The sequence below is a fragment of the Chlorocebus sabaeus genome, chromosome 14, assembly GCF_047675955.1.
Source record: "Chlorocebus sabaeus isolate Y175 chromosome 14, mChlSab1.0.hap1, whole genome shotgun sequence".
Lineage (NCBI taxonomy): Eukaryota > Metazoa > Chordata > Mammalia > Primates > Cercopithecidae > Chlorocebus > Chlorocebus sabaeus.
The window spans coordinates 12,605,375-12,631,935 of record NC_132917.1 but is presented as its reverse complement, the minus strand read 5'-3'; the positions used below and the strand labels follow the sequence as shown (position 1 = coordinate 12,631,935).

General features: G+C 47.9%; 1 protein-coding gene across 1 annotated transcript; it reads right to left on the bottom strand.

The window, feature by feature from the left end:
- Positions 1-376: 376 nt before the first annotated feature.
- On the bottom strand, positions 377-26,311 carry TRIB2 (tribbles pseudokinase 2). Its single transcript, XM_007971431.3, has 3 exons — positions 24,647-26,311; positions 19,669-19,961; positions 377-2,777 (listed from the first exon to the last, which is right to left on the bottom strand). The coding sequence occupies exons 1-3, from the start codon at positions 24,914-24,916 to the stop codon at positions 2,309-2,311; spliced, it is 1,032 nt and encodes a 343-aa protein (XP_007969622.1). The 5' UTR covers positions 24,917-26,311; the 3' UTR covers positions 377-2,308.
- Between the last annotated feature and the right edge of the window lie 250 nt (positions 26,312-26,561).

Sequence of the window (26,561 nt, the reverse complement as noted above, 5' to 3'; positions counted from 1 at the left end):
ATTATAGCAAGAGTAAACAAGCTTGGTGGCTAACCAGACACGGGGTCCAGTCTTGGGCCTGTCACTTACAAGTTGTTTAACCTTGGACAAGGCATGCACATTTCTGGGTTTATTTCCTAATCTGTATTAGGAACGTAAGTCAGGTTACCTACAGTTTTAACGATTCAGTGTGAGCTATTGCATCCAGCTTGGACAGCATATGCCCCGATATGATGAAAGGGAGATTCCGTGTCTTAAATTAGGAGCAGTGGCTCACCCTGAAAGAGCAAATGCCTGTAAGAAGATGTGAGCTTCTGCTTGGTGTGTGGTGACCACAAAGCACAGGTGGCAAAAAAAAAAAAAAAAAAAAAAAAACATCATTTTCCAGACTCCAACATCTTAGTTAAATACGCACAATTTTATTGATTGAAGAGATTAGGACAAAAACATTAAACCAAATACAGGACAAAGCACCAGAGGCCATAGATCCCCACCATGCATGTCACCAATCTCTCCTCCTCCAAGGTACTTAAAAAATAGGGGAGAGGGAAGAAAAAAAGGTCCTTCTTGACACAGCACCATCTTCAGAATGTTAAAAAAAAAAAAACCTTCTCTCCTTTATATCTTCCATTAGCAAAATAGAATGAAGGGCAAATCCATGGCCGCCTTGTCTCCTGGTTACGAAGGGTGAAGCCGCCCTCCTGGGAACGTGAGGACAGGGCTCCTGCTGCGCAGGCATAAAGCATCCAAGAGGCCGCACATACATGCCACACACTATAATGAAGCACAGATTCAAGTAACATTTACATACTAGAGTCCACGTGTCACCTACCCAAAAACAGGACCATTTCACAAAACATATACAGGCAGTCAAATCCAAACAAGTGAGGTACTGGGAACACAAATATTTATGCCAAAAGAATTCTGTGTCATACAGCAATAGAAAAGCCATCATAAAAAACATTTCGCCACTCGAAATCAAATAAAGCTATCTAGAAAAGCCAAGTAAAAGGTTATTTCAGAGACAGAAATACTCAAACAAGGAAAAAAAAATCATAAATGTTAACTACAGCATGTAATATGTCATCCCAAGTCAACCCGTAATTGAAGTACTGGCTTAATACATCACAATGTGACATTTTCCTTAATAAATAGAAGAGTTCTTGAAAATACAAAGGTGCGTATTGGGATAGAGAGCTGTTTTTATTTATATCATCATAGCTTTCAGCTAATTATCCTTCCCGCTTGTCTCTACTGGGGTTTTTTGTCCAAACCAGAGGGCCTTACAAGCCAAAAGGATCATTCTCCGTAAAGAAAACGAAATAGCTGCCCTGTATTTTATACACGTGGGACAACCTGCTTTGTTTCACTAAGACAAATGTTTAGTTGCGATCAGAGTGCTGCAAAAGCGTCAGACTCCAGGAGCTTGCTAAAATCTCAGGCCATTGCTATCATCTCAGCAAAGAGGAATGCCTGTCACACAAACCCTCATCGTTCAAAAGCAAAACATGAAAAAGGAGTTGGATTTCTCTTTTCCTTTCTTCTTCCCTTTTCTTCCCCCCTTTAAACTAAGATAGCAGTAATGCATCTGGACGTTTGACTTCTAATAGCTTCCTGCCACGAACCAATTGACACAAAACAGAATAGCTTGTTAAAGGACAGATTTTTTTCCCCTTCAGGGAGCAAAGCATTAACATGTCATTTCCTGACCAGGATATTAAATAGTTTATTTAGAAGAAATGAGTTGAAGTGAGCGATTAAGAGACACAAACTGGACTTTTGTTTTCTTTTAGTGTAGCACCCAGGTTTCATGTCAGTCTGTGTGCACCGAATTTTTTTTGTTTTAAGTGAACCTCATTAATTACCAGCTAGGTGGTTGGCTTGTTTCAAAGAAAAACAAATTCTTGGCCAACTGTTCCTTCCCTGAATCCTAACAAGAAGTTAAATGCTAACAGTGCGATGCCGGGATGTGTGTTTGAGGCAGAGAGTTTTCATTCTGTGAGGATCTGCAACTATTTTGGAACAAAATGAAAAGTGGGGTAGGCGGAAGTGGCCCAAGTGGCAAGGGGTGGTCTCCCAGGCTATGTTAGGGAAGACAAGCTCCAGGGGGGCTCCCATCCATCTCACCCCAACCCCCATCCCACGCCTCTTGCCCCCATGCTACATGGTCAGTCAGCTCCTTGAAGGTTTTCCTTCTCTGAACCAAGAAACTTAAGAGTGTGAATGTCTTTTCTGCTACTCAGCCAGGCAATTCGTGTCCCCTGGAAGAACTCCTTTCCGCTGCCCTCGCTCACTCCTGGTACCTGCTAAGTCTCTGTGGGGCATGAGCTCAGTTAAAGAAAGGGTCCAAGTTCTCTTCCATGTTGACGTCCGGCACCAACTGGTCAGACACTTCCTTAGCACCATATCCTGAATTCGAGACGCTAAAATCTGTAGAAAACCAAGGATGGTCCAGAATTTCCTGCGAGGTCAGCCGCTCCGAGGGCTCCCGCCGCAGAATGCTTCGGATGAGGCACTTGGCCTTGGGTGACAGAGTCTCTGGAATGTTGAACTGGCCACGCCGGATCTTGCTGAAGAGGGAGCTGGGTTCAATGTCATGGAAAGGGTACCGCCCCACCAACATGGTGTACAGCATCACCCCCAGGCTCCACACGTCGGCTGCTTTGCCCGAGTAGCTGCCACTGGTGTTCAAGATCTCTGGGCTTACGTAAGCCGGGCAGCCATGCTTGTCGGAGAGGGAATCATCGTCTCCCCGCAGAATGTAGGCATCTTCCAGGCTTTCCAGCTTGACCCGGGTCCTGCAAGACAGGAGGAAAACATAAGCTCCTGAGGGTGCTCGGAGACACGTTACCACCAGCATCATAACATACCCGACTATAGTGTTTCCGAAGACTCCTCATTCACATTCATTCATTCATCTGACCAGCCAAACATTACTCACTGAGCACCCTCTAGCTGCCAGCTACTATTCCAGGGCTGACGACACCCACATGGGTGAACAAGACTGACAAGGTCTTTTCATGCAGCTGACAATCCACTGGGGAACTCAAACCTTGAGCACCTTAGCAAACCATGAATCACATTATCATCACCCTTGTGAAGAGGGAACAAGAGATGAAGTAGCTTTCTCAGTGTCACATTTGCATAATGCTAGGGCACCACAGAATTCAAACCGAGATCTAACCAACCGGGAAGCCCACAGCTTTGTCTACAACTTTTAGCAGACTTGTAACTAACGTGACAGAACACAGTCCACAAAGACCTTTCACCTTACTTGCATTTTGGCCTCACTACAGCCCTTTGTATTAGACATGTAGGATATTAATATCCCATTTTACAGATGAGAATATCGAGACTCAGAGAGTTTGAGTAACTTCCCCAAACCTGTTAGCTGGGAAATGGAGAAGACTTGATCCCACATCTTTCTAAGTTGATGCTGCTGCTCTTTCTCCTATACCAGCTGCCTCTCTTTAGGACCAGAAAGGAAGCAGGGAATGTTCAAGCAGGAGTGGACTCCCATCACCTGGTCCTTCTGAGGCTGACACCCTCCTATCAAGACCACCTTCTTTCCCTGGCCAGGCCCAGTGTCTCAAACCTGTAATCCCAGCACTTTGGGAGGCCAGGGCAGGCGGATCACCTGAGGTTGGGAGTTTGAGACCAGCCTGGCCAACATGGTGAAACCTCGTCTCTACTAAAAACACAAAAATTAGCCAGGCGTGGTGGTGCACACCTGTAATCCCAGCTACTCAGGAGGCGGAGGCAGGAGAATCATTTAAAGCCAGGAGGCAGAGATTGCAGTGAGCTGAGATCGTACTACTGCATTCCAGCCTGGGTGACAGAGTGAGACTCTCTCTCAAAAAGGAAAAACAAAACCGTCTTCTTTCCCAGATTTCCTGCTACCTTTATCTTCGGTCCTGCCCCTCATACTTCCAAGACCTTGTCCTTGACCAGGTTCTAACATCTGACTAAGGTCACCCACATCTTCTGCCTGTGCACATCTGTGATTCCAATTTCCCACATGTCTGTGTGCGTGGGGTGTGTGTGAACAGAACCATGAGCCCAAGATCCAACTCAAACTAGGCATCCTACCCCCAGTCTTTCCCTGCCATTTAAGGTCCATCGTGGTTGCTGACAGGAAAGTGGGACTCTCCAGGGTATGCTCAAGAACAGAGGTAAAGAAATCCTGCATTAAAGTCCCTGGAATCCAGCATGCATCCTTACACAGTAAGACCTGATGTCATTGTTGTGTACGACATAAATTAAGTGCTCAGGAAATACTTTCGGAAGTGAGTTGAATTCTTATCATTAACTGTACCTAATCTACTGTGAGGGCCGGGATGGCAGTGACTTGTTCAAGGCTACGGTGAAAGTCACTGAGAGCTTCCTCCACCCGGCGCCCCAAGTCCTAAACCAGCCTCCTCTCCTTAGCTCAGGGGCCTCCTAGGAATTCCTGTTTTCCTGCCCCACTGTTCTTTGGGTGGAAAGCTAGGAATTGCTACCTTCCCATACTTGAAATTGAAATCTTCCTCCTACTCTCCTGGCTGGGGCACTGCCTCACAGAGTTGTAGGTAGTCCTTGGGTCTCATAAACTTAGTTAATCTATCCCATTATCACACCCCTGGGGGCTTGCAGAGAAGGTGAGGAGGGATGGGGAGGTGTTGGAGTTAGGATTAAGACAGCATCTACAAGGGCTGTCTCACTCGCATCTCGTATTTCCTTCATCTCAAAAGCGCACATGCAGGCACACATGCAAGCATCTGCCCTGTTTGCCCCGAAGTGCAAAAAAAGCTCAAGTAAGCAGAGACTAAGAAAGAGCTTGGAAAAACCACATTGGGTCATAAGTCAGAGCTTGTGACTCAAGTCCATCTCCTGCTGTTTCTCTTCCTCCATCTGCCTGAAGGTCTTAGCCTTTCAGCGTGATCACCACAGCCAGTAAGAGTCACAGAAGGAGGGGCAAGGTTCAAATTAACCAAAAGATTGCTGCTAGGAGTTCTCTATAGTAAAAGGTTTGGTGAAATCCTGGGTTGACTCTTAAGATCTTATATTTGGATTACAGGAGTTCAAAGCTCAAGGAGTAACTACTTCCCGTATTAATTTCCACCAACAAACAAACAATAGTTGTGGTCATGGGAAAAGGCACTGGGATAAGAGCTAGGAAGGCAGTTTCCAGGCAAGGCTTTGTCTCTCACCTGCTGTGTGGCTATGGCTGAGTCAACCTCTCTGTTTTTCAGACCTAAAGAGGAGCACTGGGCAAGGAAGTCTTTTAAAAAAATTATGTGGTAAAACAGACACAACATAAGACCAATGAAGTACACTTAAACCATTTTTAAGTGTACTTCATTGGTATTAAGTACATTTACACGGTCATGCAAACATCTGGACAAGGCAGTCTTAAAGTCTCTGCCAGTTTTATCATTCTGGGATTCTGTAATACCCATCTCTCCCTTTTTTATGTGCTCACTCACACTATTATAATCTATAGAATACATACTCTTCTGCACCTATAGCTAATGTTCTACAAAAACAGGAAGGATCTACATGTGCTAATCTGGAATGGAGCTGATTAAAAACCAGTATCTTTTGTCCTTTTGTTTTTCCTAATCTAAGGTGGCAGGTGGAGCTGGCCCATGAGACTTACTAGCTGTCGAGATGCAATGGAGGTGAAAAGGTGAAACCCAAGGGGCAGAGGAAGGGAGGAGGAAGGCCGGGATCTCGAACCACAGGCACGGTGAGTTTTCCCCACAGCTTCCTCTACCCCATTCTCACCCAGCGCAAGCCAGACTCCTCACCTCCAATTTCACTGTTCTAACAGCAGAATAGCTATGGAAAGAATTACAACTGTGGAAATAATAGTAAGAAGAAAAACAAGCTCTTCCATCTGTGGGACAAGGGGCGGTCCAGTTGAACAAGCATGGATCTTCGGTATCAAAGGGCCCAGGTTTTGCCCAGGTTCCCCTGCCCCAAACCCGCAGTGGTGATGCAGCTCATCTTTGGCCACGGCTACAGGGTGACTGTAGGGACTCTCCACCATCTCTTGGGCCACACTCCCTTCTCTCTCCATCCCAGCCTGTTTGCTGTTCCTCACATGCCCTGCTTGGCCCCAGTCCTTCTGAGGCCTTTGCCACAGTGTCCCCTTGCCCTAATTGTGCTTCCCCAACTGTGTGACAGCTCACTTTTGTCTTGTCTCTGCTCGAATGAAGGTTATTAAACTTCATCCTGTCTATCCTACATTACGTAGCCCTCCTCCTCTTTTCAGCATGGGATATATTGTACATTTACATTTCAAGATTTACTATGTATCATTATGGTCATCATTTCCAGATGATCACCTCACTTCCCACCTCCAAGAGCCCATGGGCACGCGGCTGATGTCATTTTGTACGTAGAGAACAACACTTAAGTTTGCTGCTGTACCTTGAGCACCTAGATGAGTACTTGGCACACAGCAGATACGCAATCCATCAATGACAGGGACAGTCCTGCTGTCGACCCCAGGGGGAGCTTCAGTGCGCTCACTGGGAAAGGAACAAGGGCTGGTGCTCTGCCTACCTCGCCAGGGTTTAGTAGCAGTCAATGAGAGCTCTACAGAAGATGGGCTTTGTAAATGACAGCAATGAGGCATCTCCCATGGGGATAAGGGGGTGGGGATATCAGGCATCTGTCAGTAAAGGTGGGAGGGAGATATGACTACAGGGACTTGAACAACTTCTGGCTCAGCCTCGGCAGGGTGCAGAGCTCACCACCTCAAGCTTTTTATGCAAGGGACTCTCAACCATCTCTTGGGCCACACGCTCTCTCACTCTCTCCCAGCCTGTTTGCTGTTCCTCACATGCCCTGCTTGACCCCAGTCCTTCTGAGGCCTTTGCCACAGTGTCCCCCAGCCCGGATTATGCTTCCCCGACTGTGTCAGCTCACTTTTGTCCCGTCTCTGACCAAATCTGAGGCCCTTTTCCATTCCTATCCCCTTCCAAGTGACAACTTTAGATTCTGACTTTCTCCTTCACCTCCTCCTGCCAGGTGTCCCCACATTCAAAGCATCCTAACCCCTTTCTGGAAGCCTCAGAAAATGATTAAGGCCTCCACTCTGTCCACTAACACTGGCCCTCCCCCAAGCTGGAGTTTACCTTTCACCTTTCCTATCTCAAGATGAGCACACAGAATCTAGGCCCGGTACTTCATGAATTTGAGAATAAAATGAAAAGACCATCCCACATGCTGCCGAATACCAGCTGCCCCTAAGCTCATCTAGCCAACACGTCCCGCTCCTTTCCCTCAGAGGATGAAACGTTAGTGGGGAGGGCCCAGGTCTGCTTGTCACATTTGGTTCAGCACATGCTGCAGAAGGACAACCACAGAAACCAGCCCAGGTCAGAGAGCAAAGCAGTGTCCTAAGGCACAGAGACCTGGGTTCAAGATCAGGCCTTGAATATTACAAATGTCAGATATCATCTATGTACCCAATGCATGCAAGGCACTTACACATACTGTCTCTTCAAAGTTGAGGAGCTCCATTTCCAAGGCAGGTACTATGACTCCTTTTCTCACAGACAATGAGCCTAATGCTCAGAGTCTGAATAGGCTCCTACGGCTGGCAAGGCAAGGCAGTGGCTGGGTGCTCACCTTTCTTAGGCCTGACCCCACCTACTCAAGAAGCTGGCGGAGGAAACCACACCAGGGTTGCTCAGTTCACTAGGTTCTATCAAGGTGCACAGCACATGTGCCTCCCCAGTGTCAGAGGACAGCCAGTCCTTGGGACAGGAGCCTGCTCTTTCTCTAGGGGAGAATCTGCATCCCAGGCAGGACAGGGGCAAAAGAAAAGAGAAGCCAGGAGAAAGGATGGGGAGGAGATGCAGCCTTGCTGGCCTTGGTAGGTCATTCTTTTGACCTTGCTTCCTTCTCAGAACACTGTGAACTTGTTTACATCACTTCTAGGCAAGGGTTGAGGCAACTGGTCTGGATTACGTCTTTCGACAAGGACCTTTCAGGATGTATACCACATGAGAGGCATGGAGGGAGGTCCGACAGGCGGGGGTGAGTGTCAGCTCTGGTCACTGTGGACTTGCTGTGGAACTGCAGGGAGGCTGCTGAAGGTCTTTGGACCTTGGCTCCCTCCTCTGGGAAACAGGGCTGCCAGTCACGAGTCTCAAGAATGTGTACGGGGAGTCCCTGGTGGGGCTCTACCACATGTCAGAAATGGGAGCAGAAATGAATGAACAGTCTTGCAATGGCTCACGTCCCCTCACAGTCTGGGCATTATGAATTTTCCAGGCAAAGGAGTTGATTTCCATAAAAACCAACAGAAGCATCTGTGGACCTAGTAATTCAAATGTCCCACTAGTCATGCAGGCATTTAAAAGACATTTACCAAGCATTTACTCTGCTTGAGTTGCCCAACCAGGCAACTCAAGGCACTGGGGAGACACTGCGGAGACAGACATGACAAGGAACACCCATCTTCTCAGTTTTTGTGAGAATTAACTGTAATAATGCAAGTACGGTATCTACCGAGGAGCCCAGTGTGGTAGATCTGCCAAAAACTAGTGGCAACCGTAATTACGGATCTTATTATTAAGAGGAACCTTCGCACCTACCCTCAACCCAAAAGCCTCGTGGAGAAGACAGTGGAGGAAGCATAAAATGCAAGTCCCCAGCACACGGCAGTAGATGTGAATTCTCGTTCCTTCCTGAGTCTTTTGCTCTTGTTCCTCCCGCAGGCCGGAATGCTTCTCCCCAGCTCCGTGCCCAGCCCAGTCCCCTCACTTTATTCGTTATGACTACGGTGATCAGGCTATGCTTCCTGGAAGTGGTGGTACCAGAGATAGTCCGAGAAGAATAAACATTCCCCAAAGTGACAAGGGGTGGGGGTGTGTGTGTGTGGTAATTTTTGTGACTAAAACGCTATAAATGACAATTGTTATCTCCAGTAACTTCTCAGGGGAAGAGACATCTCCCTGCCAGCCACCAGCCTGGGGTAGAATTGGTTTGGCCAGAGAAGCTGGATCCCCGCAGGCCTTTTGCAAACTGTGCCTGGCATAGGAAGAGAACAGCCTGCTTTGCTCTCAAGCTGCTGAATGAACAAGGCTTACACGTGGGCAGCCTGTGTACTCAATGACGGCCCAGCCCAGTGCCAGGCCTTGTGTCACTGGATCCCGGTGCCAGGTGAGGAAGCCAAAACCAGCAGGGTGTGGTTCCTCTCCCAGCATCTGTGGAGCAGCACAGATCAGCCCTGAAAGCCCCAATTCTCCCCGCACCCCCATCCACTCTCAGCACAGGCTCCAGAGCTCCCTTGGGCCAGTAAGTTGAACTACCAGTGTGGCCCCTGGTTCTTTTGACCTCAATTTCCCTTCTGTAAAATAAGAACAAATAGCTGTAGGGCCTGAAAAGGGCTCTTCTAGCTTCAGAATTCCAGATTTTAAAGTTTCCTTTAATTCTTAAGCTCTAGTGATTACAACACACCGTGTAATATCCTAATAATAATTATAGTAACAATAATAGAAACTATGTGTGAAGCATCTACAAGATGCTAAGATTATTAACAGCCTGCATCCTTATTTCTCATAACAAAGTAAAAGACAAGTATGATATACACATGTTTCCTAATAAATAAGGAAGCTGAGGCACAGGGAATTAAATGCCCCAGGCCGTACACAAAGAAGCTGAAGAAGCTGAGCTCTGAAATCTACATCTGGACTCTACTGCCATTGCTCTTTCCAAAATACATTCTGGTACTCAAATCACTGATTTACTTAGGGCCAAAGAAAGAAAAACTTTTAAAGGGAGATTCTGAGATGATGGAGACAAATCTGTCTCCATCTGTTGGCTCACTGGTGGCCCAGTTTATTCGGCACTAGACCCGGTACAAAACCATCCCATTCACAGCTAACTGCTATAGCTCATGAGGTCGATACAGGTGGTTAGACCTGCCCATTTACTGGATGAAGAAACTGAGGGAACAGAAAGCAGATCTGACTTATCCAAGGCCACCTCGCAAGCCAGTGGCAGAGCTGGGATTCAAACCCTGGTTTTTAACTCCAAGTTTAGTGCTTGATCCACAAGATCAAAAAAATAGTCTCCACAAGCAAATCATGCTGTGCTTTTAAATCTTTAAACAGCACCCTGGGCTCTTGGCAGGAAGAGATCAGGACAGGGTGGGCCAGGGTGGGGCTGAGCTGGGAGTTCAGCCAGACAAAGTGGGCCTGGCAGGGATGGGAAGTCCGGTGGCCTAAGGTCAGTGAAATCCAGAGAAATCACTGAAGGCCGTCCGGTCAGGCGGTCCAGATAGGCTTAAGGGTCAAGTGAAAAGGTCAGCTGCTGCCAGATCTGACCTTGCCCTGACTGTTACTGAAAAACTACTCTGAGCAGCCAGTCCAGTTGTGAAACCCAGGGTCCCGCCCGGGACGACTGCCACCAACGGCCTGGGAAGGACCACCTGGCGCCATAGGCACCATTATGCCGGCCTGGCAGCCTTAGAACTTCACAGGCCGCTGAACGATTCCAAATAAATTGTCGTGCATTTAATTCTGGTTCCTGTATGCACAGGCTTTTCCAACAGTCACCTCTGAGAGCCACCTCTGCACCAGGTCTTATAGAGTAGTCAGTGAACCACCCCAACTCCTACCTCAAGTGGCCCATAAATTAGCAGGGAGAGCAACAGGTGAGCCACAGGGGAAGCATCTCAGGGTGTCGTGGTGGAGGGAGAGATGTCTACAGGGAGAGAATATGCTTCGTTACCTTACAACACCACACAATCTGGAAGGTGGGTGTGCCCACACCGATTTGATGCAGGAGACGACAGCAGCTTAGACAGATGAAGGAACTTGCTTGGAAATAGCACAGTGGGGATAAGAAACCCAATCTGACTCAAATACTCAGCTGTTTTCTGCAGTGCCATCTACCCAGCCACGACAGAACCCCTGCCCTGTCCGCATGCAGGGGCATGTTCCTGCCCCTGACTCCCATCTGTGGTGCCTGGACGAACAGGGGAGTCTCACTGTACCTGAACACCTTCCCACGCCCCCACGCAGATACCACACAGCACAGCCTGCAGGCCACTGGGGCTTCACAGAGGAAGTCCATCCTGTCGCCATAGGAACAGAAAGGGAAACCCAAGAAAGAGGATGCCATGCTGACAGGAATTCCTCATCAATACTCCATTCACTCCCTGCATTGAGACATTCAGCCACGGCTCCTGAAGAATCCCTCCTCCCCTGTATAATGGATTGACCTCTCCACAAAGCTTCCGCAGGCTCAGTGCCGGCCAGGGACACCCAGCGGTGGTGCTGCTGCCCTGCCCGGTGGCTTAGGAGTGCTTCAGGGTCCAGAATATTCCCAGTCTTGTTCCAGGTGTGGGGTGGGAGCTCACAGAGCTCAGCGAGGCCTGCAAGTGCATCTCTGCACCCACTTGCAGGGCCAGATGGGGACGCTGCCCTCGACAGGGAGCCCCACGCAGGCTTGTGGAGCTGTGCGCTCAGGCACGTAATGAATGAGATCGAGTCGAAAAACCTGGGTCCTGCTCTTGGCTGTGCCACTAACACACTGGGACCTTGGGTACGCACACTCTCCTCCTCATTTTTTTGGAGATAAAAGGGTCGGTTTTAAAGCCCCACTTGTTGCCCCCACCTCTTCAATCCCACTGCCACACTCTTGGTTTGAGCCACTTCTTCCTGGAACCCATGCCCGGCTGCTATTACCCAGTCCGTCCATCCTTCACACATACTTCCCGAATCACAAACCTGTCCCCGCATTCCAGAAAAACCTTTCAATGGTTCCTTCTGGGCTTCAGGTCAAGCTGGAGGTGAGGGGTGTGTCTTTCAGGCCCTGGACTCAGCCTCATCTCTGTCCTAGCACAGGTGACCCTCCAGTAGCACAGCCCTCCCTACACATGGTTCTTTGTGCCTCTGGCTTGACTCATGCCTTCTGGCACCTCCCCATCCGTACTACAACACTCAGGCCAACCTCGCGCAGGAGCTCATCACCTCCCAGAGGTGACCATTCTCCACACCGTACTCCACTGTTGGAACTGTTAAATAATGCTTACAGCTAAGTAACTATTGAATCATGATTACGTCCATTAGGCAAGGACTCTCTTGTACTGATTCCTGTACCATCAACACCTAGCACTGGAGGACAGAGTAGGTGCTTAATAAATGTCTGCGAGATAGAATGACCCCCATATCTAAGATCCCCCAACTCCAACATTCTATCTGGAGTTCAGGGCATCTAGGCAAGACTCTGGTTAAGCAGTGCAATGGCTAGAGTCCAAAGAAATTTCAAATAGACTGGACTCTGTTCCATGATTTCGAGAAACTCCCAAGAGTATTGAGTTAAAAAAAAAAAAAACATTGAAAATGAGTTTCCATCCACTGCCTTCCACTGTCAATATGGCTAGTGGATTTTTCTTATGATATTCATGCCACTGGGACAGAAGGGGCTATTTGTATATCCACGGTATCAACAGTTACACTTTCCTAAGTATCGCTAAGTCCAGTGCTACGCATGGAGGACAGAAAAAGAAATGAGGCCCACTGTATAGTTCTTTGGGATTAAAAAAAAAAAACCCCACAGAATGGGAAAACAGGACCTAGGACTGCCCGCAGGCTTGGCTCATTGGTGGCCCAGTCCATGACTGCTCAGGAAAACCGAGTCGTTACCCTAGTTTTGACCCTGGCTAGTCAGGTCCTCCTGGTGCACACCTGTTGCCTAACTGCATGAGAAAATTCTTTCTCAGGGTTGGGCATAAGAGACGGTAGTGTACCTGTTGTCTATTTCCTGGAGACAACCTAGTATTTGAGAGCCTGGGCTCTGGAGCCAGGGACCTGGGTACCAACCCCAAGTCTGCCACTGGTTGGCCAGTAGACTCTGAGAATCAATTTTCTTATCTGTAAAACGGTGAAAATAAGAGTATCTTACTTATTGGGTTTAAATTGATTAATTTAAATACGGTAGGTAATTAGAATTAAATTTGTGAATCACATTACGGGTAAAACACATGGTGGGCCCTAGATACAATTTCATCGAAATGTAGGTCTCATGAGAACAGCGTTTCTGTCTCATTGGGCTCTGTAGTATACCCAACACCAAGAATAGTGCCTGGCACATAATAGGTGCTCAATAAATATTTGTTAAGTAAATAATTGAATCTCCAGGTTGTTGGGTTATGAGGCTCAATGACATCAGAGGATGCCCAAGAGCAATAATGACGGCTATGTATTCAAGTAGCTGCAGGGCACCAGACACTGTGCTGGACACTTAACATGTTAATACATTGTCTCTTCTCATGTTTTCAGAGAAGGCAGCCTAAGACCATAGGGCTAAATGGAGTAATAAAAAAATCTGACCACTGTGCCTCTGCTTGGTTTGCTTGGGGACACACACTAGCCCATCAACTAGTTACAAAGTACAAGTAGTAAGCATCCCAGCAAGAAATCCTGCTGAATAATATCTACTATTTAGTCTACTTATAAGCGTGGAACCTGGAGGAAGCTCTCCCCTCTCTAACCGTGATTAGAAAAGCCCTTCATGAATAAAATTACAGCCTGCCATAGACACTGAAAACAATGTCTTAAATAAATGTCACTTTTGCATAAATCATTAAAAGGGAAATGATGGGTAAATTTCTCACTTGATGGGAAACTTTGAAAATAGCTCTCTATGAAAAGGTATCTCCATAGGGGATGTGTAAGTTTCCTGGGCTCCCATTGATTCCAGGCAATGACTTGGACACCAAGGCTCTGTTTACCCCTGCCTCTCTCTCTGTGTCATTAGAATCCAACCTGAGCTGCTCCCACTCAAAAAAGGAGACATTCCGTCAACAAATAGCAAGGCCCAACCTGTTCCAGGAGCAGTGAACATGAGACAGCCTATGTCCCCAGGAAGCTCCCAGCAGGGCACAAGGACCGTCTACAGATGCACATATGGACCATCAGAATACAGTAGGAGATGAGCTCTGATGAGGAAAGGGAGTGCTATGGGAGAGACATCACTGATCCACCCTGGGGAACAGGAGGCTCGCCAGCCCTCCCCAAAAGTTGGCAATACCTCAAGTACATAAAGGGGTTCCTTATAAATAAGGGAATTCCAGGCGCTCTGTTTCCTTCAAAGCAAAAACGAAAGGTATTTTCCCAAAACACAAAGCGCGTACAACTTGAAAAAATGTACACAGCTTTTAATGAAAGAAAAGCTGAGTCTGGTCTCCAGGGCTCTGATGCCTGCCCTCTGTACTGTGTTAGATATTGAGACCTCAATGGAGGCGGGCGCAACTTGAAGATCTAAAGGAAGAGCCAATAAAGATACTAAGAGCTGAGAAAGCGTGCCTTGACTTCTGTTGGTGGGGGAAGGAGAAAGGCCTCCACCCCACGGGGAGGCACAGGTCTGTGGATCTGGGCAGGTGGCGTTTATTATACCGAAAGCCCCCGGGCCACTGAGTTCCTGCAAAGAGTCGCAGCTTCCACCCTGCAGAAGCAGGCACTGATTGGCTTCCACAAAGCAGAGGAAATGAAACCTGTCACATCAAGAGATAAAGATCTTCTACCCAAAGAAGAAACACGTAAAGAAGCATGTTTCTCAGTTCACATGGGGTCCTTCTGTGCAAGGAAATGTCAACACTGAACTGAGACTGGAGGCAGAGAGTGGCAGGCGGATGGCAGGAAGCCTTGAACCCAGAGAAAAATCCAATGGGCAAAAGCAAACAGGAAGTGCTGTGGGAACAAGGCCCCAGCCACCTTCCTTGAGTAGCATAAGGGTGCACCTGCTCAAAGGGCTCTTCGCATCCTGAGGGAGCCAGGGAACGCCCTATGAGCACAGAGCGACACTGAGTGCAGACGAGGCTTCCGTCAGCAGGAGCTCCCACCCACTGATGGCTGACTGTGCGCTAGGCAGGAGCTCCCACCCGCTGATGGCTGACTGTGCGCTAGGCAGGAGCTCCCACCCGCTGATGGCTGACTGTGCGCTAGGCAGGAGCTCCCACCCGCTGATGGCTGACTGTGCGCTAGGCAGGAGCTCCCGTCCGCTGATGGCTGACTGTGTGCTAGCCATTGAGTTCTCTTGTGTTAATACATTTAATTCCATGAGGGAAGTCTTGTTGTTATTTCCACTTTGCAGATGAGGGGCAGTCTGGGCACAAAGCTTAGGTAACTTCTCAAGGTCCTTTCCTAACAAGTGCAAGAGCAGGGACTGGGATCCAGACAGCAGCTCTGACTCTACATAGAAGTAACAGGACTTCTCCCAAGCTTAGGCCTTCCCGTGAATTAAAATGGAATTGGAGGGGCTTGAAACATGGGGCTTCTAAGAACAGACTGATCAAGCAGGTCACCCCAATGCCACAGCAGAGAGGGGGAGGCAGAGTGCACAGGGCATGCACTTTGGGTATGTGGGTACGGCCTTCTATCAGATTCTGAGCCCCAGCCGGCAGGGTGGTCACTACTACACACAGACCGTCTGAGATTTTACTACAGGAACTGTGGATGCACAGGGTGTGGCCAGGTGAGTTCAACCGGAATTGGAGATTAACTTCCTTAAAATGCTGCTCAATGCCTCTGGGCCCTGAGGTTTTCCTTTTCAGCAGTATAAACAAAAAGAACCAAGCTCTGCCCTGCACACACATCTCTGGGAATGACAGAGAAGCAGCAGTCCAATGCCGGTAACACAGACGCTGATCCAGACATGGTGGGGTATGATCCTTCAACCCCTACATGTGCCTGTGGCCGCGTACTCCAGGGCACATATGGTCAATCTGGCCTTTCTGAGCCTCAGGTTCCAGACCAGATGCACTTGACCTTTGGCATTAATTTAATGATTATAATTAAGCCAAACAGAGAGGAGGATGTGGCCTAAATCTGAACCCCTATGCCACTCTTCTCAGAATACGCTGCCCAAGAGACCGACTTAATTCTTCCAGAACCCACTGAGTCCTGGGAACTGCGCTCCTGTAATGGTACTATTTCATCAATGACTCTAGGAACAGATGTCCCATCATGAGTGCCTGCCCTGCCCAGTGAGTCACAGAATCATCTCATTTAACCCTCACAACTGCCCGACAAGAATGCCATTATTATTTCTGCTTTGAGGAAACCGCAGCTTAGAAACATTCAATGACTTATCCAAGATCAGGTAGCTAAGAAGAGCCAGAAGTTAAACCTAAAACTCGAATCAAAGTAAAATGGAAACAGAAGACTCTGAGCTGCTGCCTTTCTACCTAGCAGCACAAGGCACACTGGCATCAGGTCCAAACACACTAGGAGTCATCTGTGTCTGCCTGCAAAGCTACCAGTGGGGGACGGGAGTGAAGGCGCTGGCAGTTCCACTAAGAACGTTTCCATGGATGGCCATGGATGCAGAGTCCCAGATGGCACACAATTGAAACTTTAGGCACAAAGAGTCAGCCCATAGGCAGGTCTTGTTCTGCACCAGGTGGGCCTCAGCCAGTTTCATACGTAAAGCCTGCACTTTCAATCGCTTTCCAGATCACCAGAGTTCAAGAAGCACATCACTGGGAGGGAGAAGACTGATGCACAAAAGAGGTGTGCAATGGTCAGAAGATGAATAAAGCAGCACTTCCCAAATTCGCTTCTGTGCTTTTTCACCGTGGGACCAATGCCCAAAAGGTTAGAAACAGACATTGACTCCACGGTTTAGCTTTCCAAAAGCCTTTAAAATGTAACCCATTGCTTCCTTACACTTTCGATGTTCTTGAGGGAGAAGGAAGCTTAGCTCCACTAAAAGTGATGCAATTAGGATGGAAGATGAGAGTTCTCAGCAGCAAGCATGGAGCCAATGAGGTTCTGGGCCCTTGACACTTGGCCTCACACTCTTCCCTCAGGAAGTGCTGGCAATGGGCTCCATGTAGGCCACCATGCAGGCCAAATAAGAGAATCTGCCATGAAACTCAAAGCTGCCAGGAGGCAGAGAAGGAGAAATACACTGTGGGACAAAAAGCAGAAGTTTCACATTCTGGAATCAAGAGGTTAAAATACAGAACAAGAAGAAGAACAAGGTGACTAGGCATGATTCCTTAGTTGATAGTTGGATTTTAGAAAAACAAAAAAGCTCTTATCAATCAGCTACTGTTGAGAACATTCAAAATGTCCTTGAAAACAGAAGCGACCTTCTCAGAGCTGCCCAGACAGACACTTGCCATGTTCCTGAAAGGCCAGCCCACTGGGACCTCCACGTGACTTGGGCTGGAGGAAGAACTCTGGATGAAATGACAGGATTTCTAGGCTGGCTGCACCCTCAGACTGGCTGTGCGAAACTGAGCAAGCAAGGTGCCCCTGCCATGAGGCCAAGGAACCTCACTGATCAGATGGAGGAGTTACCATTTTCTCCAAGGTCCTACAGGGCATAAGCCTCAAGGCTGGCCCATGGGGCAACAGGGCTGCATGGCCAAAGGGGCTATCACACACGCCACCGTACTGTAGGGACTATATAGGCCAGCTCCCTACAGTCCCTTACATTTTCTTTTTACCTTGGAAAATGCTCTTTAAAATGAAAAAGGATTTTGCTTTGACATGTTTAGTCCAGGGAATTGTTTTGGTTTCCCATTGACATTGGATACTCCTTGCAGGTTATCCCTGGACAGGGTCACGTTCTTTCACAAAAGTCAAACATAACTTCCAGATGGAATGTCAGAGGTACACACTCCTGAGGTTGGAAGCTTCTTCCCTGGGCCCTGGGACGTCAAGGATTTTGGTTTTGCCATGACACATTCATAAAGGAAAAGCAAAGGCTGGGAGTAAAAGCCCTCCACAGCCCAGGTGAGGCCTGGCTTCATTGGCTCCTAGCTAGCTGTGCGCACTGGGGCATGCTTTCACCTCCGGAGTTCTGCCTCCTGGCAGCAAAACGAGAGAGTGCCACACAGACTCTGCAACCTCCGGGTCCACTTTTGTTCCCATGTTCTATGACTTGGGGACCTCCACTCTGCTCTACTCATCTGCACAAATATGTCTTCACTATGGGGGTCCTATTCCTGAACAGGCCATTCCTTCTACTCGTTGGTGCCTGAGAGTTCCTTCCTATGGAAACACAATCAAAGATGACACTTAAAAACACAGATCCCTGCGAGAGGGCATTTGCTGTCCTCGTGCCCTCTGGCAGACAAATGAATTTCTTGACAGCTGACTTACTAGTGAATGTGGCCTTACTTCGACTCTTTCCTGTCCGTAACTTTGGGACTTCACCACGTTGCACTTTGGAGCTCTCATCTATGCAATGGACATGATAATACTCACTTCTTCAATAGGAAGAGGTAATTAAGTTAAACTTTAACCTTATGGTAAGGGGTAAACAAATGTGACCTCTTATTTTTGTAGACGCAGTTATTAAATCTCCAAGAAAGGTGGAACATAGAAGGGTAAAGAGAATACCTTTGTCAGTATTCTGTTGAGAGTCCATATATATTCATCTTCCAAATGAGAATATTCATATTCACATATGCCAATTTATTATTAATTGAAAAGACCTTAGAGCCAATATAGCATACAGAAGGTAACAGAAGGAGAAATATGACGCTGGCAGAGGGAGGGTGGAAACAGACGAAGGACCAGTCCAAGATCACAGAGGGCATCAAAGGCAAAACCAGGGGAAACATGTCCAGGCTCCACGGGCAGAGGCATCTGAGTGGAAGAGAAAAGGTAAGTGTGGTTCCACACTCTAGATCTTCCAACAGCTGCCCCTTCTCAGTTTGTTAATAAAGGTAAAGGCATTCACAAGCAAAGATCAAGATATGAGCTGGTCTCCACGTTATGTGGAGCCTCATTCAGGAACTACGGTGAGCAATGAATATAGATCTGTTGCCTCTGTTCCTCCAAACTCATATTCTTAAAAAGAAAAAAAGAGTGCTTGAAGGAGTTCTTATAATCAAAATCAGCTGGGAGAGAAAGCAGGGCCCCAGCAGCGTCTGCTAAATAGAAGGTAATGAGTTAATGGCATAGCCCAGTTGCCTGTATCCTGTCCAGCTGTCTCCTCAAATCACCAAGACCTCTGCAGTGCCATGCATTTGCATCAGCAGTTGCCTCACCTGGAATGTGGTCTTTCCCACATTTCCTGAAATACAGTCATCTTTCAAGTCTTGGCTCCAAAATCACCCCTCCTATAAAACCTTCCTTGACTCTGCAAGTCCTAGGGAGAACTGACATGTCCCCACCACCCCAGTTCTCATCCCACCCAGCACGGACCTCTATTCTGAGCTGGTAGCATTTCCTTCATCGGTCAGTTGACTATCTAATTCATCTAGATATTAATAGTACTGAGAATTGTGACTAATAGCTAATATAAGCTTAGGTAAGAGCTACTGAATGAGTGCATGGATGAATGAATTATAAATGACTGATTGCGGGTGCTGAGTGTTCCGCAGGTAGAATTTGCAAGGCCCTGCCTTTACGGGCATTGCAAATGCCACAGAGGTTTGCAGCCACCTTCGGAATTCAAGACACCAATCATACGTATTCACTGGGTCGCAGAATATCCTGTTACCTGTCCTTTAAGCACCAGATGACACCTTTAAAACAGTAGCTATTTGCTTTCCCGAAACACTTGAAAATTGCAATATTCACTTCCTTTTGCCCTCCTAAGATTCCTTCCCCTCATCTGGACCACAGACAGTAAAAAAAAAATGTCCATTCAAGACTTTTCTAGGAAGCTGTTGTTAGAAGCAGTCCATCACAGTACCCAGGTCTGGATAGGAATGAGACCTACCTCTCTTCGTCCTTAAAGATGAATTTCCGCAGCTTGAGGTCCCGCAGCACCAGCCCCCCGTCATGGCAGTGGGCCACTGCCGAGGCAATCTGGTAGAACAGTCTGGCTGCCTCCTCCTCTCTCAGCTTCTTGCAGGTGCGGACGAAGGAATGCATGTCCCCATAGCTTCGCTCAAAGAACACATAGGCTTTGGTCTCACCCAGGATAATTTCAGTGATTTGGTTGATGTTACTATGAGCAGACAGGCAAAAGCACGGTGCCAGGGATTCCTGGTAGCAGCTGATATCAAACACCTACGACAGGATTAACAGTAAGACCAAAGTCAGAGGTGCCTCTTGTACAACCAAAACACAGAACATTGCACCTCCCACAGGCATGGGCTTTTGAGATGACAGAAAATATGCTGAACTTGGACCCAGACCATATTGGCCCTGCCTTCTGCCAGCTGTGTGGCACTGAACAAGTCACTTAACCTCTCTGAGCCTCCAAATCTTTATGTATAACATGGGAAACTGATACTTGACTTACAGTGTTAGGAAGATTATATGAGAAAATGAAGGTGATAGTGCTTTGCAAAATGTAATACAGTACACAAATAATAATTTTCATTATTTTTGTCTCTAGCCCAATTGCGTGTTTATAGAACTAAGGCAAAAATGGAAAGTGATCCACCTCAAATGACATCAACAACACTTTATTTACCTTCAAAAACAAAAAAAAAAGGAAAAGAAATGCACATAAAAACGCATTATATGACACATGAGCAATTAAGAGATTAAATCGCTAGCTGTTGCCTAATGATCTCTAATTCAATACTTTCATTTTACAGATACGGAAACTGAGGCTCAGAGAATGAGCCAAAACTCGAGCCCCCAGTGGCAGAGGTAGGAATACAATACAATCCTTCTTAATAGGGCAGCAGCCTTGCTTCTTCCTCTCTTCCCTCCACAGATATCTAACTCAATGAACCAGTTATGCAATGATTTTCTATGAATCAAAATTAGCCTGTGAAATGCCAACTCATTGTGGGGTTGCTTAAAAAGAAAAGGCACCCTCAATACCTTTTGAAACAGACCTAACAGAAATGAACACTACAGAGAATTTTTGAGGTTATAAAAAAAGCGCTTTCATTCATTTCAAGACCTCCACTAAATCAGAAATACAAGTCCCTGGGTCTGGAATGTGGTTTTCCTATCTGCCTGGGATGTGGGTAAGATGAATCTATTCAGTGTGTGCGTGAGCCAGGGGCATGCGTGGGTGAGCTTCGCTGGAAAGCATCTAAGACAGGAACGCCCTAACAATACACTGCATGCTATCAGTTCACAATCATTTAGCTGCCTAAATCGCTTTTTCACTAGTTAGAGCATACTTTCTTTGATCATCATTTTGCAGTGTGGTGGGAAAAATGCTGGACTGGAAATCGGCAACCTTGAGGCACTAATCCGGGCCCTGCCACCAGTAATCTGGATGAGATGGATAAAGAGCTTAGGGTTGCCGGACCTCCCTCCGCTTCATAAAATGAAGATGTTGATTTAGAACAGTGTGAACCTTTTTTGGGTCCTGATGTCACATAAAATCTGATAAAAGCTCTGTTCCCTCTTAGCTGACAATGCCCATTCTCAAATGCATGCACAATACCAGATTCATTTTAAGGGGATTCACGGGCTTTCTGAAGCCCACCCAAGGCCACAGACTGCTATTTAAGAATCCATGAGTTAAGTTGCTCTAAGCTTCAAAAAATTGAAACAAAATCTGTGAGTCAAACAGGGATGTAAAACCTCAAGAGAGTTGGTGCTAACCCGGCCAAGGAAGCAAAGTTAACAGTAATGTTGTGAATGAACCATAATGAGGCATCTCAGAAAAGCGGCACAGCTGCTGCCACTATAACCTAGAATTTAAGAAAGAATACTTCAACATCTCCAGAGACCACAAATCACACACTGATACCGTCAAATGATGACCTAAGAGCGGTGACCTAAGGGGCCTGTTCAATTAGGAATCTGCAATGCTTGAATCAACTTTAACACCCTGACTGCAGGCAACAGAAACCCAGGGAAGGCTCAAAAATTTCAAGGAGTAATAAGCTTTGCAGTGGCTAACGTAAACACTGCATTATATAATGAAGATGATGTGTTCTGAAATACCGGGTTGCAGCTTCTGTCGCCACTGCTCAGAGTTATGATTATTTATAATCTACTTCCTGTTTCCAGGTGCATTTACAAAAACATAAAAGGTGACTTTTGCTCAGCACTTTTAGCCTATTATCCTGCTCCACTGCTGAAAAACTGAATGGAGACAGAATTTTTTAAAAAACTGACATATTTGTGGCAGCTTCAAATGTAGCCATACCTTTTGTAGAAGAGACCAAATTCCAAGATGGTGGACAGAGTATGAAAAATAAAATTAAGTATTTATGTTTTCCCACATGAGAAGGAGCCAAACTTTTCTTAGTAGCTATCAGGGGCATCTAGGGGCTTGGAATGGTATTTAAACCATCATCTTCACGTGCAAAATCAAGCTACAAGCCTGGTGCCAGCCTCTTTACATGTTTAATTTGAAGCCTTGGTTATGTAATGTGACAGTTCAGATAAGGCAGTAAGATTAGACCATCATTAATAACATTTGCAAAAAAAAAGTACCCATTCTGCCAAGATAGTAATTATGTCAATCTGCACAGTAGCTACCAGTATTTCCATGAAAACATACAGTTAAAGACTCCTTAAAACGCCTTCATTCATTTATCTAGCAAAAGTAGGCACATGGAGACAATAAGCAGCCTTGATTATTTTGTTTAAATGACTCTGGAATCTCTATTCCTCCAAAGAGTGTCCTAGGGAATTCTCCATGCAGTCCTCTATAATAAATAGCATCTTTACATTTGATCTGTTTTTGCAAAGAATTTTTTCATTGGTCAACACACAGCTAGGAAACAAGAACCTTCTATTCTAAGACATCAAAAGGAACTGGATTCAATGTGTAGATTTCACTGAGCCTTAAAGTAAGCTAAGAGACGACAGCATATATATCTCTCAGCGCAGTTCAGAGAAGCAGCCTTATAAAACTCTCTTGGAGCTTCTTAGGAGATACACAACTATGCTTGCATAAGAAGTCACCCACATCATCTTTGGTAAAAAGTCAGGAAAACAGAAGCTGCTATGTCTTAAAGGGATGACCTCTGTCAAGCAGAACAATGATACTGCACTTAAATCCACTTGCAGCCACACTATAATTGGTGAGGGGCTGATTCAATCTTTGCAATAACTAAACCAGCAGATTAAGTCCAATTTGAGGCCAGAGCTCAAGTCTGCAAATGACACTGTAAGGTCAGCCCAAAGTGAAATATGTCTTGAAAAATCTGGAGAAAGAGCAGAGGCCAGAGTCACCTCTGATTTTAAACAAAGAAGTAACAGCCAGATGCCCCTGCAGAATTTGGCTGCAGAGTCCCTATACTTAAAAGCATCTCCAGCCTTTGCAAAATATTAAAATGCTGTACTGAAGTTGAGCAAAAGGAATGAAAATATTCACTGCTGGGTGATTGTGCATATTTCATACAAGAGTGGCAGTTCTGTGGAATTCATTCATTTCAAAGGATGACTATCCTATTGTGCAACCTTGCAGACTTCTGAGAATTCAATCCAGCTACTGAATTTTGGTTAACCGGGCACAGTTGCTCTGGGTCTCAATAACTTAGAGAAGATGCAAAATACCAAACGCTCAGTGCAAGCAAAGGGCAACATTTAGAGTCTCCGATTTCCCCCTAAGGTCTGAACTAAACAATCGCAAAACTGACTGGAGATCTCCACTAAACCCAAATTTTGCAATGAAATACTCCAGTCCACTATGAAATAAGGAAAGTAGTCTGCGGTGAATGGCGAAAGTGCGATGTGTTATTTGCAGCACAACCGTGCCCAGTGACCATTTCAAAGGCAGAATGGGTACCCCACTCTCCCCTTATCCCTCAAAGAAAAAAAAAAAAAAAAACCCAGCAAATCTAAAATCAGGTGACAATGAATCCTTGATCTATGTCCAATTCTGGGTAGTAGTATGCTCTATTGTAGTTTTCTTTTTTGGAAACTATTTCGCCCCTCATCCACTTGTCTGGGGCCCGGTGGGTGCACACAAAGATACACAGACACACATATACATAAATCAGTCACTGTTCAGGGTTAAAGACAAAAAAGGAAACCTAAGTGTCCATCGCAGTGGTATTACCACTGCGGATCCCTGGGGGCTCCAAATGGGAGCTCCTTAACCTTACAGGCAAAGGTGTGTGTTCAGGGGGGGACGGAAAAGGGGGGATGAGCAGGCAGGGAAGTCTAGAGATGGAGAGAGAGACCAAGACCAGAGAGAAAGACCCAAAGCATTCACTATTCACCAGAAAGTGCTCCGGCTTTGATTTCCACCCCAACCCTCCTCTCAAGGCTCCAGGCAGAAGAAAGGTCTTTGTAAACTCCTTCCCTGCGCTGGGCCCCTGGGCTCGGCCGGAGGGGGCACCTTTGTGTGTCTGTTTTAAAGGGCACCTTCGGAACAAAGCTTTAACACCTGCCCGCTGCTAAGAACAATGGCTGCGAAAGGAACGGAGTCATCAGTCTTAAAACTACCGGGGGATTCCCTAATCCTTGCTGGAAGGGGAGGGTGCTAGACACAGGAAGAAATCCCCCCGGGCAGCGGGACCCGGCCTCGCGCAGAGAGCTCCTGGAGCCTTCGGTGCACGCGTGTCCGTGGCCCCCGCGCAGTCCCGCCGCCCTCCCCCTCCCCGGGCTCTCCCCGAAACGCCCCCACTGCAGCCCGCCCCATTGTCTGAAACGGTCTAAAAACTTCGCAACTTATCGAACCTGAGCAAATAAATAAATAAACCCATTTAAAAAGGCCATGGTAATTATCCCGCGAATCTCCCTCTCCCAGACTCGAGGGCCTGGCGCCCTCCCGCTCCCTCGGGCCCCTTCCAAAGACAAAAAGCAACCCCCTGGCCCTTTACCTTGCACACCAGCTCCTCTCCGCTGTGCAGATGCACGGCACGAAAAACGTGGTCTCCCTCCAGAGGTTCCAACAATAAGTATTTCCCGATGCAAGAAACGCAATGCGACAAGTTCGGAGTCTCGGGCGGGCTCGGGGAGCCGAGGTTCGGGCTGAAACTCTGGCTGGGCTCCGCGGACCTTATAGACGACAACTCTTCGAAATCCTGGGTTTTGTTCCGCGATCTCCCATATCTCGCTATTGTGATGGGGGTAGACCTGTGTATGTTCATGAGTGTGAGGATCGCACACGACAAACAAAAAAAACCCGCCGGAGAGATGAGTCGCTGGCGAGTGCGGCTGCAGGCGCCTCGGTGCCACTGATTTTAAAAGGGAGCGAGAGGGGAGGGGACAGGAGAGGGACTGCGTGGAGAAAGAGTTAGAAGCCCCCAGATGGGCGCCGCCGGATACCTTGTCTGCTCCGAGCCCGGCTCCCGGGGGTCCTTGGTCGGCAGGCAACTCAGGTCCTTTTGTTACCCCAAAGCAGTCGGCGATGTGCAGAATCGCCGCACTTTTAGTTACTCTGTGTGTGTGTCCCCAGCGTGGATCTGGATGAGTACCCGGGCTGCTAGGGTGCGGAGCTGCAGCGCCAGGGCTCCCGACGCGACCCCCAGGCCGGCTTCCGAATCGCAGACGGGGCGGAGGAGCCCGCGGTAGTTTGTGCAGTCTTCGGGGCGCTCACGGCGGCGGCTCAGTCCCAACGCGTTAGAAGTCAAACAAAAAGAGAAAGGAAACAAGCACGGGTCTACCGGCTGGCGACGCACGGCAGCCAGAATCCGCGCTGCACCCCCTTTTTTTGGTGGAAAGGGTGGGGGGCGTGGAAGGGGGGGTGCGAGAGAGGGCAGTTACCTACGTTTTAACTGTAGATGGCGTCTGAGGCTTTTCCAAGATCGCGAGCTCTCCAAAAATTAAACAAACAAACAAAAAAAAGAAAAATAGCAAGGGAGCATTTAACTTGGAGCGGTCAGCGCTGCCAACAAAAGATTGCAAAAGCCGGGCACAGAGTTGCGGCGCGGGCTGGGCGCAGGTACCGCGACAAAGCCCTGGGCTCGGCCCGCCGCGCGGAGGTCAGCACAGGCTCATGCTGTCGCCGCTCGCTTGCGCCCTGGGTCTTCCTCCGAATGCAGCCAGACGTGCAAGAGAGAATGAGCACAGATCGGCGGTCTCCGATTTCGCCGGCACGAGCTTGCGGGGGTCCTGCGGGCGCTGCAATGGGAGCTCCGTCCCCGGCCCTTCCAACGCGCAGCGTTCCTTTGCCCCTCTCCCGCTGGAGAACTGGATCTCGTCTTGGAATAATTTGCAACCACTCCGTCTCCCACTACCCCGAGCCCAAATTGCCCGGTGGGGTTTGTTTTGAAGAAAATTGACGGCTTGTCTCCTCCTCCTTTGATTTCTTGCTTGCCCCCCCCCCAGAGAAAAGAGGGGACCGTGTATTTAAAAATTAAAGGGGACGGCCGACGGTGCCCGAGGCCAATCCCCGCGCTCAGCACGCCCGCATCCCCCGGCGAGGCGGTATTAATAGTTACTTACGTGGCCGGGGATCTCGGAGCGAGCGGGGCCGTGTGTGCGCGTGTGCGCGCGCGCGCCTCGCTCGCGCTCGGTCTCCCCATTCAATGTCACCGACACATTTCCACGGAGCCTCCGCCCCCCCGCCGCCCCCGCGACTGGCTCAGCCCAGAGCCGGCCCCGCCCCGCCCCCGCCCGGGCCCCCCTCATTGCGCCGGGCGCCCATCAATCAGCCCCGCCGCTGCCAGTCCTCGGGCGGCTCCCCGCGCCGCTGCCATTGCAGCTCGGTGCCGGGGGCGCCAGCACCGGCCTCGCAGCTCCCTCACCCGGCCGGGGAGGTAAACAAAGTGAAATATCCTTCCGCGGCCCGGG